Consider the following 19,358-nt stretch of genomic DNA (forward strand, 5'->3'; position numbering starts at 1 on the left):
CAGCTTATTTAGAAAGTCTTCTAATAGGCTATTAGAAGAACAAACTGTTTCTCCGGTTTCTTCATTTTCAACAGCTACAATTGGACAGCAGTAAGGCACATAATGGCTACCATTCCCAGACACTTTGAACATATTAGACTTGACAGACGACATTTTCTCACAGGGGTGAACGTGCGATTATGTCCTTTGCTACTGTAACAGCTCAACAATTCTGTCATGGCACGTTATGTGCAATCATTTGTAAAACTAACAGCCATTAACCACTAGAATGCCATCCCTGTTCGGGGGGGGGGGGCACCAAAAATAGCACATCTACAAGCTCACAATGCGTCGTCCCGTTGTGTTGTATAGCTGATCTACAGCTTGTACTGTAGATCAGCTATTTACGAAATTTGACGTAGAATGAAGTGTTATAGGGTTCAAATGGTTAAGGGTCCTGAGCAGAGGCGTCAATTGGGTATGGCAAGCTATGGCAGGGAAATAATAAAATGTACTTTTCATCGTGCCTGTTGCTAAGGTATGGCAACATGACTGGTGTGCAAGACACCAGTCATGTTGCCATACCTTAGCTTTTTCTGAACTGACGCCGCTGGTCCTGAGCAGGAGCAGGAAGTTTATTATTCCCATTAGCTGCTGCCTGAACGGATCCTATAGTCTTCCTCGGGTCCTAAGACAAAAATATACATTAACAATAAGAAAAACATTACACACCTAAAAAAATATCTAGCAAAGCATTAATCATCATTATGAACATTAGGGACATATTCATATATTCATCAAATGACAAATGCTTGAGAACCCCCAGCCATCCCTCCTGAGAACGGGAAATGATTTCACAGGTGTTTAACAACTTAAACCCTCAGCAAACTGGACCTTAAACCCTTGGCAAATCTCTTTGCCCAAAATACGTAGCTGATCTACAAGCCTAAGTACAGCACGTCCCATTGCGAAGCATTAATTGTAGCCTTGTAGATCTGCTACTTTTGCCCAAAATGGGGACAGAAGGTTGAATGGGGTTATAATTGTCTGCTTGGTTGGACAAGATGTCAGCAGCTGTTAGCCATCGAAGGACTCTGGCTTGTATGCATTTTATTAATACTTACTATGGTAGCAAGCAGGGACATCATTTCTCCATGTTGAATGAGCATTAGGTATTCTGTTTCGGGGTTTCAGAACATACCACGTTCCTTTCCATAAATCCGGCACTTTTCTACGATCCAAGTCAGATCATTAGTTAAAAGCTAAAATATCAGATTACTCCACCCACTCCACCTTCCTCACCAAATCACCCGACCAAACCTACGCCAGGCACGTGCCTGGACACATGCATGCACACACTACTACACCAAATTACATGATGCACCGACTCTATAAATAAGCTTTAATTCTTATTCATAATGTTCATCTAAAACGTGATCGCAAAGCTCCTTTTCTGCCGATTGAATAGAGTTGCCTCCAGCACTTTCTGGATCAAAATACGCTTTAGCATCTTTGTCAGTTTCCCTCTCGCCTCCATCACCCCCTTTCTCCTTTCTCTCTTCCATCCTTTCCTCTGTCAGAGACTTTAAACGGATTGGGTTGAGCAGAGCAGAGTAAATCTAATTAATGGCACAACACAACAACAAGAAAGAGGCAATGCAGCGAAAGAGAGAAAAGACAGGGGCAATTTGCCTCAGGGCGATTAACCATTCCCAGTCTCACTCCTACTCGTCTGCGACACACAAAACCATGCCTCATACTTCAAAACATGCAGCGTTCTTGTTTAAGCCAGTGGGATCACAGCCTTTGCTGTGATTTGTTCTTGAGGAAATGATTCACAGTATCCAAGTATTCTCATTAAATGGACAAAATAAAGTTTCTTGTTATGGCATGATTCTACTAAATGCTTCCATAAAGAAACTCAAACAAATCAAAATTGAAGTAAATACATTTCCGAATAAACTTTTTTTTTTTTTGTCTGTCCATTCAAAAGTTTATGATCATTATGCATAATGATGACAGATTAGACAGGAACCACACCATTATTAGACTCTATGGGCACAATCTTCCACCCAGTGTAAGATCATTTCTATATTCCAATCAATGCACCTTTTTGAAAATGTACAATGTGCATTAAATTCACCATTTCCCACACAGATGGCAACCATGCAAAGCACCAACATTCTCATCAGGAGCATTCAGTACAGATCAAAGGCACTTTGACATTGACTTCCAGCCAGGAAGAGCCAAGGATCGAAGAGAGAACCTTCATATCCTAAGATGAATGTTCAATCTCCTGAGCCACTGTTGCCCCCAGATGTTAACCAAACAGTGCAAGATGCTGTACTCTGATTTGTTCTTCAACATATAATCTGATAAGCTCTTTCATTGGGGTGACATTGATTTATATATGAATAACTGAAGAACAAAACAGGAGAAAGTTCACTCAAGTTGTAATATATGCTGTGTCTGGACACTTCTATCTTGTCTTTCAAATCCTGAGGACAACAACACAAAACACATTAAATGGATAGCGTAGACGGAATGAAATTGAGTTTCAAGATACACACTTATCCCAGGGCTAAGTGGGCTAACAGATCATTTAGAATAGAATATGTATGTGAATATTCAATCTAAACCAGGGGTCTTCAACAGGGGGTCCGGGACCCCTAGGGGGTCCTCAGAGTTACTACAGGGGGTCCTCCAAATCTATTTTCTTTTTATTAACCACTTGAACCCTAGTGTCAATATTCTGAGAACTTTAGCCGAAAATAGCAGATCTACAATCTCACAACACCGGCGTTGTGAGCTTGTAGATCGGCTTTTTTCGGCAAAGAGGTTTGGTGTAGAGGGGAAAAAGAGCAGACTATACAGAGTGAAAGGTCAAGTTTATTAAGTATTGACGGTTCAAGTGGTTAAATATCTGAAAACACATATTGACATCAATCGAAAATAAACTGATGATCGTGCTGTCAAACAATGAAACTATATGGAATCTATGAACAGGTTGTGGGGGTCTCTGCTTCATCTCTCTCTCAACTAAGGGGTCCTTGGCCTGAAAACGTTGAAGACCCCTGATCTAAACAAAGCTCAGTTTGATGCACTATAAGGTCTTGGGTCTATGAGACCAAAGAGCATTCTTTGTGCACACAAACTCTAAATCCTGGTCACGTCCCCCACCCTCCCCCTCTCTCATTCTCAAAAAGACACCTGTGCCTCCTCGCTGACTAAACCAGATTTATGCAGATACCAATCTCTCTCACACTATAAAAAAGTGTTAATTTAATTTGAAGGTATAAAAATCACCTACACTATAACAATTTAGCAGTGCACTACAATGAAATATGCAATAATTATGTATATTCATATTGTAATTGTTCTGTTTATTTTGTTCCCCCCCTCCATAAACAATTGTCAATTTAAGATAATAAAATAACATTTATTTTTGGATCACCATGGAGAGATTCTGGATAAATAATACATGTACATTCTATCAATAAATATTAGTATAAATGCACAGTCCATCACCAGTGAATCTATGCTTGAAAAAGCAGAAAATGCGGCATGTTATTGCGCTGACAAAGAGTCAATCAGCATGTTGGGGTTTTGGCCAGGTTATTACGTAGGTGAAATAGGCTCTCTCTCTCCCTCTGACTCCCTTCCTCCCTCTCTCCCTCTCTCTTTCTATCTCTCTAGAAGATCGAACTCTGGTCTGACTTCACACACAAAAAGTTGCTCCCTATCTCCCTGTCTCCCTCTCCTCATCCCTCTGTATGTCTGTCTGTCTCTCTCGTGCCATTTGAGCTCTAGTCTTAAGACATCGCACAGAAATTGTCATCCGATTTGAGCAGATATCGGGCATGTCCATCCTTAATACATAATCCGTCCTCACCGCTCTCCCACCCGCCGCAAATGTAACTAGCAGTCAGATATGCAACTATTACCAATTAATAATATGATTTGTTCAGACTATCAACAGTGAATATGAGAATGAATATTCTGTATATACAGTAACAGCGCAAAAAGAGAATATGGGTAATACAGTTTTTATCAACAGTGAATATATGGAATGAGTGAGTCCATGGCTGAATGTTCTCCTCATCCCCACTATCTCCTCATAGAAGGCTTTACCAGCTTTATCCGCATCCTCCCCTCGGAAACCACCTCCAGTTTAACTATGGAGCTGGCCTTCCTCACTAGCTTATTCAGTGTGTTGGCACTGGCATAATTTTGCTAGCCTAGCTGAGCTAGACATCCCAGCCATGTTAAAACAAGGTAGGGAGATACTGCAGTTAGTTAGCTAGATGCATTAGTATCTAGGCTGGCCCCAGGCTATCATTTTACTGCTGTTACCCCCGAACAGACGAAGCACCGCAAGGAAGAAGACACTGGGCTGCTACAGACCAGTAGAATACTGTATCTGCAACAGCCTGTTGCAGACATCAAAGGACCTGAGCCTCCTCAGGAAGAACAGCTTGCTCTGTCCCTTCATGTAGAAGAGGGCCTCTGTGTTGTCAGTCCAATCCAGTTTATTGTTCCTGTGTACTCCCAGGAACTTGTAGGAGCCGCCATATCTACGTACACCTCCTCCTCTCGGTTAGTGATGGAAGTCTCTCCTTCCTGGTTCCTTACGGTAGTCCATTATACATTATTACATTATTACATAATTGAATGATCACAATATTTATAATCATGGCAATTATTTGCATAACTGTTAGAATTGTTTACATTCATCTGTATAAATAAATCGGTTAAGTAAGTAAATAAGTATACAATTATAAGATGCATTACATAGCCATATTTATTTTTGATTGTTGGTACCGGTCATTGTCATATTGTTGTATATTTAAGTTATTTGCCATATCTACCCTGTGCAGAACATAAATGTAATTTGGATTTATACCGGTATATTCCAATGTTCATTTAATGCCAAAAACACAATTAAATTAAGCCCTAACCACTAGTCTTTCCCATATTGAGCTGGAGGAGATTGTTTTCACATCACACTGTGAAATGGATCCCTGGCTAATACGACAAATATGCCTTAATACATTATAATTGTCCTCTATATGTCAAATTAAAAACACCTTAAATATTGTATTTCTTCTAGAAATAGCTAATCTTTCACTCAATAGGGGAAATGCCTGTCGCAAGTTGATGTCATAAATGTCATGCATGTCATTTCTATGGCATGCATGTGCAAAAAAACAAAACACAAACACATTTGAAATATTGATTTGATGCTCATATTAACCATTGGAAGTGTTTGTTTTTATGCACATGCATGCCATAAATTCCATAGGGATAGATCACAAATTACATTTATGACATCATCAACTTGAGACGGGTATTTCCCCTATTGAGTGAAAGATTAGCTATTTCTAGAAGAAATAAAATAATTAAGGTGTTTTTAATTTTACATTGTATTTATAGAGGACAATTATAATGTACTAGAAGTTCGCGGCCCTTCGGGCCGCTCACGTCTAGAGATCGCGCCCGCTTCGCGGGCGCTCACAGCTAAATTGCAGCAGTGTTCCAACTGATATGGGCATATATGGAGATCTGTATCTGTCAGTCCTTTCACACTGCCAGAGAAACATAAGCATATATGCTAATGGAGAAACATAAGCATATACAGTGTATAGTATATGCTTATGTGAGAAATATGTTTGCATCAGCAAAATAAGCAAACTTTCATTTTGGGAGTTTTGGCATGAAACGGTTGCATTTTGTGCATTTGTGGCACGCCCTGCTTCTGGGAATTCGTTGAGCATACAACCCTTGACATGTGATTCGAATTTAGTCTTGACTGGATGTTTTGTTTGTGATTTGTGGCCTTTTCTGATAAATAGGCCCCTCCCACTAACTTTGGAAGCATATTACAGGTGAACAATATGGACTATGAAAATTGTCGCTTGAATATGTTTATTGCATGGGTCCAGAGAACATGTGTACCGATTTTGGTGAGATTTGGAGGAAATATGTCGAAAAGGAGCAAAAAGTGTGTTTTGAAGAAAATTTAAAATGGCGGAAAATCTATCCTGATGCAAATGGGTGTGGCCTATGTGGGGACATGTGTCATGACCCAAGGAATCCTGGGGAAAATACATTTTGATTTTCCGACCTATGGTTAAAGAGTTATAGGGCAAAATGTGAAGTGGGCTGTTATAGCACCACCATGAGGCTGACCGTAATTATTATGAATCTCCCCTCTAAGTTATGCATTTTGAAAACATGACATTTACTTTATTACTATTCAAACCCCTCAGGTAGAGGAAAGCTTGCTCTGTGTTGGCTTGGTGTGTTAAAATAAGGTATGATGTTAATGCGCAAGAGCGACAGGTAAATGCCACTAATGTAGATTTTGAAGTGAACCACACCGCCAGAGTTCTATATCTATGTATCTATGTGTCTGTCTGTCTATCTATGTATGTATCTATCTAGCTACTGGGCAAAATGTGTAGGAACAGTGTCCAAAAATGTGTTAGAAAAAATTTGAGGGTTCCTGATATGAAAAGAACCACTGTTCCATGGTGTATTCCTAGCAGCAAGTAAAGCAAAAGCACCTGATGGAGTTACAGTTGACTCATTTATTTCCTATGCAATCAATCAATCAATCAATCAATCTCTCTGGAAGAAGTTGCACGTGACTTCTGCAGCAGCACTGAGGCGCTCCAACGACCACTCTGACAAGCTAAATGATGGGTGCAGTAAATGTATTTGTCTGCATACAGCCCAATGAGCCCATAATATTAACATCGTAACAGTGCCCGTCATTTCAGCTGATATGGTAGCCCAAATTACCTGAAAACTGCTAATCAAGAAAATGTGTGACAGCTGTTTCAAAAGCTGTAGGATCAAAACGAATTTATTTTATTACATAAATTTAACTTAAACATGTTGACAACAGTCCTTATTAATCATAAAAACAAATTCAGTATCACACATTGCTTTTTCTTAGTTTCCTAGGCCAATTACCAAAAAGCTGACCAAATTACCTGACTTCTTTTCAGATTCTAATGAGCTAATGTTAACCCTCACCCTCACTTCAACTGTTCTCTGTCTCACAGTTGAGAGCTCAACTGGGGCCCCCTGATGGCCATGTTGGTTAAAAAATAAAATAATAATAATAATAATCTCATGAGGCCCCCAGGCTGTGAGGGGGCCCCAGGCGGCTGCCTATTTTGCCTGTATGGGCTGCACGGCCCTGCTTCACCCTATACTTTGCGCTTCCAAAAAGTGTCCCAATTTACCTGACTTCACCCTATTGTTTTACAGTGTAGCCTACTTTGCGCTTCATTGCAGAGCTGCTGCTGTACAGTCTCAGTCTTCATTTGGATCAACAGATTTACAATCTTTTCTTTCTTGCACAAACATGTGATTTATAGGGGAGCTTTAGCAACACAGAGGATATGCAGCTCGTTTTATGTTGACAGCACGGCACTCACAGCAGGCAGCGGCTTGAAAAAAAAAGAGAGAGAGAAAAAAAAACTTTCACTCTCTTGCTTGGACAGAACGGGAGACAAACACACATCAGCTGATCTTCACGCAGATAACATCTCGATGTGCGTCTTGCGCGAGGCGTTGTGAGCTTGCAGATCTGCTCTCCAGAATTACGTCAGAAGTTGAACTCTCTCTCTCTGAAATACGATTCTCTCTCTCGCGCTCTTTCTCTCTCTCTCTCTCTCTCTCTATTCGGTAACACTTCCCAACGTTAGGTATCAAGTAAAAGTACAAAAGTATCGCTACCAACATACCATGCTTGTTAACGGACTACACAAACACACACGCGTGTCTCCCAACCTTAGGTATCAAGTAAAAGTACAAAAGTATCGCTACCAACATACCATGCTTGTTAACGGACTACACAAACACACACGCGTGTCTCTTTCTCTCTCTCTCTCTCTATTCGGTAACACTTCCCAACGTTAGGTATCAAGTAAAAGTACAAAAGTATCGCTACCAACATACCATGCTTGTTAACGGACTACACAAACACACACGCATGTCTGGTCAAACATCGCATGCATAATCTACTCTTTATGGAGGGAAGCAATGTTTTGTTGAGAACATGGAGAACTGACACACACGCGTGGCTTAAATAAGTCATTTTTCTGCTGTAAGCTGCATGTTTAAGGTTGTCATTGCAGAAAGGGTAAAGTTGAAGGTTTAAAACACGCTATTCCTATCATATTCCAATGGCAGTGTGTGTCCCTGTGTAGTGTTTGGTGTGAAGCAGAACAGCGTGATGGTGCTCTCTCGAACTGCCCCCTCCCCCTTGCTCCATCTCTGCTAGCAGGCAGTTGGGAGTGCGTTGTGTTTACGCCCATTTGTGACGTAAATCGCGTCGCCGGTCAACTTTGGATCACTCCGTCAGGAGTGGCTGCTATGCGTAAGGCGAATTTTGTTAAATTGAAATAAATGCGGTTCAAAGAGTGGCATGTTTAAAATGTGGACAGTTGTAAATTTTCACGTTTGTTCGACGTGGTGGCTATGTTTGTGAGAGGTGTTTGTGAGAATATGTAGCTAAACATTCTGGTTTAGGTTTGCGACCAATTGGTCCAGTATAGATGCTTGATTAAGGCATATTTGTCGTATTAGCCAGGGATCCCTTGAAGCTCTCCTCCACTGCTCTGGACGCCTCGTTGTCATCCGTGATGCTGCTGACAGTGGAGGAGTCATTGGAGAACTTCTGTAAGTAGCACACACTCCAGTTGTTGCGGAGGTTGGAGGTGTAGCGGGTGAAAAGGAAATGTGACAGCGCGGTTCCTTGGGGAGCGCCACTGTTGCTCATTAGCACATCTGACAAGCTTACAATGCTGTTCCCTTATGAACTATTTTACGAGTGCGGTTCATCGCCTTCAAGCTTCGATATTCAGTACATATTCAGTCACAGATGTATCTAATGCAGGACTCACCCAAACTGCACGCCCATGCAGTGACAAAATAATGAGATTGCGAGGAAAGCAATGTTCTTTCTTAACAGCTCTTACAGCATGTATAGCTTTCTATATTCTATAGGATTAGACAACCTTATTGTGTCCTACTAATAACATGTCTTATGCTTAGATATTCCCGTACTACACCATTGGTAATGTACATTACCAATGGTGTAGTACGAGCATATTACTTATTACATATATTATATATTACTATTACATTAATGTAATAGTAATCTATCTATAAATGCGAGAAGTCTCTGCGTGTCTGCGTGTGTGTATGTAATCCGCGTATCTCGAGAACCGTTCGTCCGACACAGGCAAACAGATGGTCAAAACGGGTCCTACAGAGATCTCCATATATGGGCATAAAATGGATGCAGACAGACAGATATCACCATATATGGGCATAAATGGACACAGGCAAACAGATGGTCAAAACGGGTCCTATGACAACAGGTATAATGGGGTTTGCATTAAAGGGTGGGGCATTCATTCCCTACTTACATCGTGCCCGAGTTGACCAGGTTGGCGACTAGACGCTCGGCGGGCGAGCTCTAGTAATATATGTATTGTGTACTGTAAGTCCTGAACTCTTTTACCTGTATAGGAAGACATGTCCACAGCCATTACTGAGGGCTGTGGAGGTCACATACCGGTACATACCTCTTTGGTCTTGGCTCACATATTGTGTCACTGTCTGACAATTTCTTGATAGAGTCAGGATGGTTGAATCACAAACTTATCACTGGCTCTTTGTCCAATCCACACAAACATGCTATTTTCATTAATTGATTGATTGATTGATAGATTGAATACTTTATTTATCAGTTTGCAAAAAAAAAAGAAAAAAAAAAAGTTCAATACAAAGTTTGCTAAGAGGATTTTAAACCCAAGAAAGTCTATAACTTGTTTCCATTGGGGTCCTTAGCCCAATGCTTGTAACTTCATTTTGCTTGTAGTTTTCTGATACAACTAAAATAAAAAACTATAGTATAGGTAGGTAGGTAAGGTATATAAGGTATATAAGTTACATTTTCCTGCACCGCCTTGGCTAAAGGCACAATACCGTATATATATATGCACCATTTTAAGCGATTAATTGCAGCTAGCCACTCTTGACTGTAAAAAATTACCTATAATGGCCCATCTTTACACTGTCAGTGTTGATGTAACACTAATCTTCACACTATGCTGTGTGGGACACAGTTTTCTATTTTATGTTTATGAAATGCACGTCTGTACATTAAATGTGCAAATCTTGTTCATACTTTCACCTCTGCTTATTGCGACCGTAGGTCGCATTTACTACCAAAACCTCCACGGGCTGTCCGTCCGTCCGTCCGTCCGTCCGTCCGTCTGTCTGTCTGTGAGTCAGTCACACTTTTGCCCTGCTCATATCTCCACAACCGTTGCCCCCATCCATGCCAAATTTTGCACACATACTCCTTACCTGCCAAACTACAACCTTAGATTAGATTAGATTAGAGTTTATTTGTCATTGTAACAATACAGTACAGGTACACAGGCACAGTTTCATTTGTCAACGATCAACTCATTTACAAAGAACAGTACACATACAAGTACATTCACAGTACAACGAAATGTATTTGTGCATTTAAGGGAGCACGGCTGCTGCCATACGACGGCGCTGCCAATATAGCCCTTTCTTGCTGAAAAAAGAAAAAGATTTGGGAGTGGGGAGTACAAGCTTTGCGTTTGGGTGATGGGGGGTTGCTTGGGCTATTAAAAAAAAACATTGCTTCCATACAGTTCCACTAATTTGAGGAACTGCCTGGGAGAAAGAAAAAAGAAGCCCTGACGAGACATTGGGGGGGGGGGGGGGGGTGAAGGCAGGTGAATGGTTGTGTGAGTGCATGCGTGTAAGTCTGCGATTGTGTTTGTGTTAGCGTTAGTCCGGTTGTAAGCTTCCAGATAGTAGCTAGGTCAGAATGTCCTTTCGCTGGTGACAATGCGATATCTATGTAGACGTCCTTGGCCCAGTATTTTAAAACACATTTTTGGACACTGCTCCTACAGTTTTTGCCCTAAAATCACGCAAATCGCTACACAGTATGTCTACACTCATCCCATCAACATGAATCTGTCCCATATAGCGCCACCTTCAGGCTGATTTTTAAAAACACATTTTTGGACACTGCTCCTACAGATTTTGCCCTAAAATCACGGAAATCACTACACAGCATGTCTACACTCATGTCATCAACATGGATCAGGAAGATTTTGGAAAAACTCATTTTTGCCCTATTTGTGGAGATAAGCGACCTACGGTCGCTTATCTCCCGATTAGGGAGTCTTACTGGTAATCTTTTGAAAAGTGGTTAAGTGGGCTATCGTATGACCCATAACCTCTCAGCTTCTATGGTTACTCTGAAAGACAGGTGAAATCTAAGAGTCACTAGTACTTCACCATATTATTTTAAGACATATTTGAGGCCGCTTGTCATAAGGATGTCAGGTGTTCTATGTGTAGAGAGTTAAATGGTTAAAATGCTCATGCATTTCCATACACTGGAAATTTCCAAACAGGTAATGATTACAAAGTGCCTGACAGAACAGGACGAATCCAGTTATTTGTTTACCAAGTGACACAAGCTCTTTCATTGGATTTGTAGAGATACTGATGACAATCTTGAGAGGAACATTTGGTCATCGCACAACGAATAGCGAAAAAACAAATGATCTACAAGCTCATGACGTACTGTATCACAATGCAATGCTTTTTTTTAGCTTGAAGATAAGGTATTTTGAAAAGGTTTGGGGGGGAAATGAAAAGAAAAGTTTTGAAAGTTTTGACATGCCCAAAATAGGGACACCAGTTTGAAAGTGGTTAAGAAAAAAACGTTCTTTATTACACTAGCACATAATGTACGCTTACCTTTTTTGGACACTGAATGTCTTGGGCTAGGCTGAGCAGCAGCTCATGAGAGATTGGATCCACAAGGTTGAGAAAAGCTGGGTTCTTGTACAAGATGTCATTGAGAGATGTTCCCTGGAGTCCTAAGTCCTTTAAGAAAGAAAGGGTAATTATTAGCAGGGGTGTCGCACCAAATTCTGGGCGCTGGGTACAAGGATTCACCATGAATGCTTTAACTATTGAGAAATAGCAGATATACAAGCTCACGGCGTGGCTGCGAGCTTGTAGATCAGCTATTTTTGAAGTTTTTGAAGTCTTCGAATATGAAGAACCTATGTTTCTATGTCAGTGGTGACTTTTTCATGTATTTGGCCACGGACCTCCATCTCAAAATATTTAGTTCCAGGTAAAGGCAAAATTTGAGTTACAAACTGTTAGCTTAAAAAATACATATATTCAAAGATTTGCCCAAATTTTCACGACTTTAAAAAAAATAGCAGATCTACAAGCTCGCAGCGCAGCACTCAGCGCTGCGCTGTGAGCTTGTAGATCTGCTATTTTTATTAGCTAAAGTATAAAATAATTCCAGGCCCCTCCACCTTGGGCCCTAGTAACTCAGTCCCACTCCCCCCCCCCCCCCCCCCTTGTGACACCCCTGGTAATTAGGACTAGGGTTACATATTTCATTTTACTGAGTCTGAATATTAAATTCAGCCCAACAAAAACTCGATGCATAACTGAATACTCAAGTGACATTTCATGGATCATTTAATGGTAATAGTAGTTTGTCAGTGTTTACATAATCCTTCCATCATTCCCTTTCATCATGCCCGCTTATCAAGAGTGCAGAGCAATACTCTGTGAGAAGATGAGGGCGTTTATATTTCTCCACAGGGAAACAGATGGATAAAACTCATGTCTACGTTTTTAAAATGGTTTGATCATCACAGCTATTAAAATGATTAAAATTATTGCACTACCCCTTTTTCAGAGTATCTAGTGCAATACCCGTCATCAGAGAAGTTAGTACAGTACCGGTAGCTGTGTGTGTGTGTGTGTGTGTGTGTGTGTGTGCGTGCGTGCGTGCGTGCGTGCGTGCGTGCGTGTGTGTATACATACTATAGGTGTGTATACACACCTGTACTGTTAACATTGTGTAAACTGTAAATAAAGCATTCTCAAAAATACGCAAATATAAATTAATTAATTATCTCTGTGCATTCTCAAATATACATACATATACAGGGGTTGACACATAAATATACAGGGGTTGAGAGGCATGTGCCCGTCGGGCAATTACAGGTCATTATCTATTTGCCCAAAGGTCATGCCCATGCACTTAGAAAATGATAAGTAAAATTTGAATTGCCGTTCAATTTAACACTTTAAAAATGTCATACCTCAATTTGTATCCAAATACCTACATAGTTATGATTGAATATGACTTCACATATCACACCTATTTTATACTTTTACAGAGAACAGTGAAAATAGCACATTATAGTTAAACTGTGCATTTAACTTTACATTCCACAGACCAGAAGACAGAGCGCTTTGGCCACGTTCGGGTGTTTAGACAGATATCTCGTGTTGTGTTTATAGATGGTTGCGTCCCCTTTCAAACTAGCACTTGCCCGGTCGAGCAACCTGAAAGCAAACTCCACCTGCCCAAAAGTTTTATTTACCTGCCGGGGGCAGGTGGGCAAGCCTTAGTGTCAATGCCTGATATAACCCATTTAGGCCTAGGGTTATTGAATGCTTTAACTATTGAAAAATAGCAGATATACAAACCCACAGCGGGGACGGGCCACCATTCCGAAACCCCACCATTCCGAAACCCCACCATTCCGAAACACCAAGTTGTGAAAATGTGTGCAAATCTTTGAATGTATGTATTTTCAAAGCGAACGTTTGTAACTCAAATTTTGCTTCTGGGGGATCCCTGGAAATAAATATTTTGAGTTGGGGTCCGTGGTCAAATAAATATAATTTTGGGGGTCCTTCACATGAAAAAGTTTCAGAACCACTGACTTGGTAGTCTCTCAAGAACAGACTAACTGAGCTGACCTTAGAAGGATTCAATAGACACTTATAGAATCGGGTCAAAAATAGCAGATCTACAAGCTTGCAATGCGGCACTCGGTGCTGCACTGTGAGCTTGTATATCTGCTATTTTTCAATAGTTAAAGCATAAAATAATGATACACAATGGTGTGTACCCGTTCTAAATGGGTTTTAACTGATCATCTCAGTCTCTCAGTTGTATCACCCACTGCAGTTTTCACCAAACATGAGCATAACCATATCGGAGAGACCGTGCAACTTCACACTCCAAGACTGCGTATTAACGTATTTATTCATTCAAGTTCAGTTCCCCTCCACCTCCACCCTGTTCCTCAGTATTCACGGGTGTGTGATGTTGCAGAGCAGTTTAATAAAACTAGGAACGAGGACACATCCCAAGGGGTTGGTGTTATTTGTATCTTCTGCAGTCTGTTTCTATTTGCTGTGACAATGTACAATAAATAACATTGAGGCCAAGAAAGCTGCATCTTCAGGTGATGCTCTGAGCGCCGCAGCGTCAGGCCTGATCTATACTTAGCTGCGAGCGGGTGCCGTGCACCGAAAATAGCCGATCTACAAGATCACAATGTGTCACAGCGTCGCATCATCATCGGGTAGTGTTCAGTGTTCATTTTGACAGCAAATTCTGATTTAGTCTTAGAGATATATTGTCGTCCATGCCTTACACCTTATCGCTAAACTTCTTTCCCTTTTTGGAGCTGTGTGAAGCACAGGCTCCCTATACGTGGCCGTGTGGGTCTGTCTGTCTGTGTGTCTGTCTGTCTGTCTGTGTGTGTGTCTGTATGTAGCCTGAACTTCCTAAACTTCGGCACGCCACTAGTCCCACAGTTTTGCCACCACACACTCGCGCCATATGTCAAATCGACCGGCTTACTCGGGAATCGTGGGCTATTACTTTTCTAAGAGAAAGGTTCTATAGTTTAATTGATATTAATTTATTAGTGAATTAATTTTCCCCATTGACTTATAATGGGAATCGCAAAAACTCACATTCAATTATTTGTCTCTCGCAAACCATAGGGGCTAGAGTTTCAAGACTTGGAGAGGAGGTTCATAATGATTTCAAGGATTAAATAAAAAATAATTGTGTCATTTGGCCACATGGTGGCGCCATAACACCCCACTTTACGTTTTGGCCTGTAACTCTTGAACCGTAGGTCGGAAAATTAAAAATATTTTTTCCCTGGATTCCTTGGGTCATGACGCATCTCCCCATATAGGCCACGCCCATTTGCGCCATGATAGATTTTCCGCCATCTTGAATTTTCTCCAAAACACACTTTTTGCTCCTTTTCCTACATATTTTCTTCAAATGTCACAAAAATCGGTACACATGATCCACACACACACACACACACACACACACACACACACACACACACACACACACACACACACACACACACACACACACACAGCTCCACTTCACACGGGTGTGATTTTTTTACTATTTTGAAAAACATTTTAAAATAGGCCTACTTCAAAGGTCAGGACAGTCTCATTGAAACAAATGTATTTTAATGAGATTTCATCGCGTGCGTCGCATCGCTCACGTCGCATCGATCACGTCGCATCGCGGGCAGTGCGGATGAGCTGTTAGTCTTTTGAATAACACACCATCAAATAGCCCCACAATAGCACACAGCATCCACCTGCCTTTCAAGTGCACGCACGAACGCGCGCACGCGCACACACACACACACACACACACACACACACACACACACACACACACACACACACACACACACACAGAATTGTTCTCCACTTCAAATCCACACATTTATTTTATCTCTTAATCATACACAATCTAGGCCTACTGTGAACAGCGTACTACGTTATACCCTCCACCTTTCTCAAGTAAGGTCACGGATGAGATTCCGTTCACTGGGCAGCTATCTCATCATCATTATTGTCCATGGCCAGGACAGCCAGGACAGCGAGTCACTTACTACATGAAACTGTAAATGTAAAAGGCTGTCAAGAAGTGATTTTCCTACCCCTCAGAGTATGACAAAGAACAAAAATCAAACCTCGGTTCGAAGTGGAGCGGTGAATTTGAGCAGTTCCAGGTAAATATATATATATATATATATATATATAATTGAATATTGAATATACATATTTTGGGGACCTCTCTGCGGGTCTTGACCCCCAGATTGACAACATTAACCTCCCGTGGCAGGGGGAAGAGAATAGAATAGTCCCTGACTTTTTTTTCACCAATTTATATATTGACATGTGTCAATTCTTGATTGCCCGTGGCTCGCTACGGTGGCTGCATGCTTCGTGAGCCTCCACTCTAGTGGCTATCACGGGTGTGTGTGTGTGTGTGTGTGTGTGTGTGTGTGTGTGTGTGTGTGTGTGTGTGGTAAAAGTCCGCGCATGAGCAGATGCCGCCGTGCTGACCAACACAATTTGGACACGGTAAAAGTCCGCGCATGCGCAGATGCCGCCGTGCTGACCAACACAATTTGGACACACAAAGCCACACAAAGGGAGCTGTGCTAGCACACCGCTCCAAAAATGGCCACGGTGTGAACAGTCAACTGCTTGGTGAATGAAGCACACAACAGTATTATATTCTATATGTCATATATTTTTTTTGTCCAGCACCCATTGTATCAAGAATTGTGGGGGTGTGTGCATATCCTACCTCTTTTCAATAGTCAACTGCGCCACAATAAATAAATAAAAATCTCTATGTAAACTAAAAAGCCACTGTATTTTCTGAGAGAAGGTTGGTGTTTGAAGCTGTGTGAAACATGCACTATATACTGACAGTCCTTATGGGTACTGGAAGCAGAGAGAAAAACTCCCATCAGCAGTTTTCCCCTCCTCCAGATTTCAGGTTGATTTATTACAGAAAGGCTCTGCGGGATTCCCTGTTGTTGGGTTGTCCTCCAGTTCAGCCCTCCCCGCTTTGTGTAGGCGGCATAGAGCGTCGCCGTCAGTCAGAAACCCTGTATCTCCTTAATTAGTCTGTGTTTATGCTTTTTCATAAATGAATGTCATATTTTATACTTTTTTCGTATTATACAGTCCCACGCAAAAGTAGTGAAAAAAAGACAATCTACATGCAAGCTCCCAACCTGTTGCGACGTGTGAAAATTAAAAAAATAAGCTTATAATGACATACCCAAAATGGGGATACTAGGTTGACTAAATAACAACTACAGTATATTGGATTCTGTCTGGAACCCTTTTTTTCCATTTACTGGACAGTGATGGTTTTATAAAAGGCTTCTGCCCAAATGGGACGATAAGACACTCATACGGTAGTTCATAGAATTAAACATAGGCTACTGTAGCAACATTTGAAGACAGTTTTCTGTTTTGAGGATGAACATGTATTAAAACAACTCAGTCAGCTCAAACATATTTTTTTGTATAGAACAGCTATAATAATTTAATCGATGTTTTTTTAAAACGTTTCCCGGGGGAAAAAAGAACAATTAAAAAAGAATGGGAGTGGCTAGTGAGATCAGATCATTCCATGAAATAATTGCATCGATTTTCATACAATGAAATACATGTACAGTAGGCTATATCAGCGCTGATGACATGCCTATGATATCCTTGCTTCACTTGTGTCATCAGATACCTCAAAAAAATCTTTCTGCTAAAGCCACACATCTCCTCTGATGGCTGCATCATCACAAGAGTTCAAGCAGAGAGAGGTTCTGAGAACTCTTTTTCCCACACCCACAGCTCATTAGGATCGATTCATGTTGTGCTGAGATATAAGGAAGATCACAAGGTAAAACATAACTCCATTCATCTTATGACTTGTTGCCAGACCCAGGGGGTCGGCCTACATAAGGCTTTGTCGGTCGGTCTGTCGGTCGGTCTGTCGGTCCCTCTTTTCCTCAGTGTGCCTGTCCCTATTTTCCTCAGTGTGGCTGCTCATCTGCCCCTCCCTTCCCTTGCTGGGCTGATTGCCTTGAGTGCCGTCACCTGTACAGGACCAGCTGAGTTGAGTTGGCTGACGAGCTGCTGACACTATAAATTCCTCAGCCCATCTACAAGCTCACAAACATTTCCAGCTGCTCAGCCTATACAATCCTGTGTGTTCATGTGTTAGTTCAGTGCCATACTAGTGAAAACAGCCGATCTACAAGCTCACTACGCTTTGTTGCTGAGACTATAAAATCCTGTGTGTTCATGTGTTAGTTCAGTGCCATACTAGTTTTCATTGCGGGTCTGGCACGACCAGGTGACCTGGTCTAGTTTGATTAGATCTAATCTAATAATGTCACGACTGTGATGTATATGTTTTCTCTCTTTTCAACCCAATAGTTGGTAGGTTATTATGGGCCAGCAAAAAATTATTTAGCCGATGTGAAAAATGAAGGGTGGCACGCACAGGGACAAAAAGTAACCCAGTTGTACAGTAACTAGACACAGTGGGCACTTTAATAGTCATTTTCTGCATCGTTGCATGTGTGCTATTAGTGGGCATGCTTTAGAGCTTAATGGATATGAGTGCTGATTGCTGATTCCTTGTTTACTAATGAATATCAAGAAGACCCCAAACTGATTAACTTTAATGGTCCAGAAGGCAGATCTCGAGATGGAGTTACAGTCCAGCATTATTGCTTCCTTCGTGTAATGACTTCCTGTGTGTGAAAGAGGCATGCTCCAACATCCACCATCTCGATTACCTCAAAATTCTGCCTTCCCCGAGAGAAAAATAGCTGCTCTGCTTCTCACTGAGCAGGATATCTACTGGCATTGCTTTCAAAGTGAAGTATTATTAATCAGACAGTTTGCTTCAGCCGCCCCATACTGTACAGCCGTATGCTCAATATACTCTGTCGTACAGTATGTCGCTCAACAAAAATGGCAAATCTACAAGCTCACAACGCTACAAGCTTGCATTGTGAGTTTGTCGATTTTCAGTGAATGACAGAGTCACGCACCCGGACTGCTTTAAATCGTTGAACAGCTTGCTTTCCTTTCATGTTTTTTAGGGTTAGCTTGTGTATTTTCATACAGATTAATTACATAATTAGGACATATCCAAAACCAAAATAATTATGTTTTTGAATGGAATAATATATGTATATAATTGTTTTACTTGTTCCAATGCTAATTTCTGAAAATGTGTACAGCTGAGCTGTTTTGTTTGCCAGTTTTAAAACTTGATCTTGAAAAGAAAAGAATGATTGCATTAGTCTTTGTATTACTGTGTCTAATATACACCTATGAAGTGATACATACTGTACAGTCGTACAATACACACTGACACACAAACACATAGCACCCAGGTAATTCTTTCCCAATATAGTTGTTACGCCAGTTCCCCTTGAACAATGAACTGTTCTGCACCGTTCCACCAGGTATCTTTCATCTGACAGTGAGGAGTTTCACCGCTTTGGCTCCCCACTGAACATGCAAAGAAAACAATTCCCTGCCGGCTTCCCACACGCAAACTCAGCCAATTGCGCTTGCTGGAGCGCCCGACAAAGCCGGAG

The 19,358-nt window shown here is 41.2% G+C and overlaps 1 protein-coding gene across 1 annotated transcript in view; it reads right to left on the reverse strand.

Moving 5' to 3' along the window:
* LOC308299665 (leucine-rich repeat-containing protein 75B-like) overlaps positions 1-19,358 on the reverse strand; it is a gene marked incomplete at both ends in the record, with an annotated part of 45,820 nt that overhangs the window by 24,646 nt on the left and 1,816 nt on the right. The window contains one exon of the mRNA XM_080743456.1: positions 11,818-11,946. Within this exon, the coding sequence (XP_080599582.1) occupies positions 11,818-11,946 (129 nt within the window). The remainder of the gene's footprint in view (positions 1-11,817; positions 11,947-19,358) is intronic.

This window comes from Nannobrachium achirus (genome assembly GCF_963921795.1).
Source record: "Nannobrachium achirus genome assembly, chromosome: 15".
NCBI lineage: Eukaryota > Metazoa > Chordata > Actinopteri > Myctophiformes > Myctophidae > Nannobrachium > Nannobrachium achirus.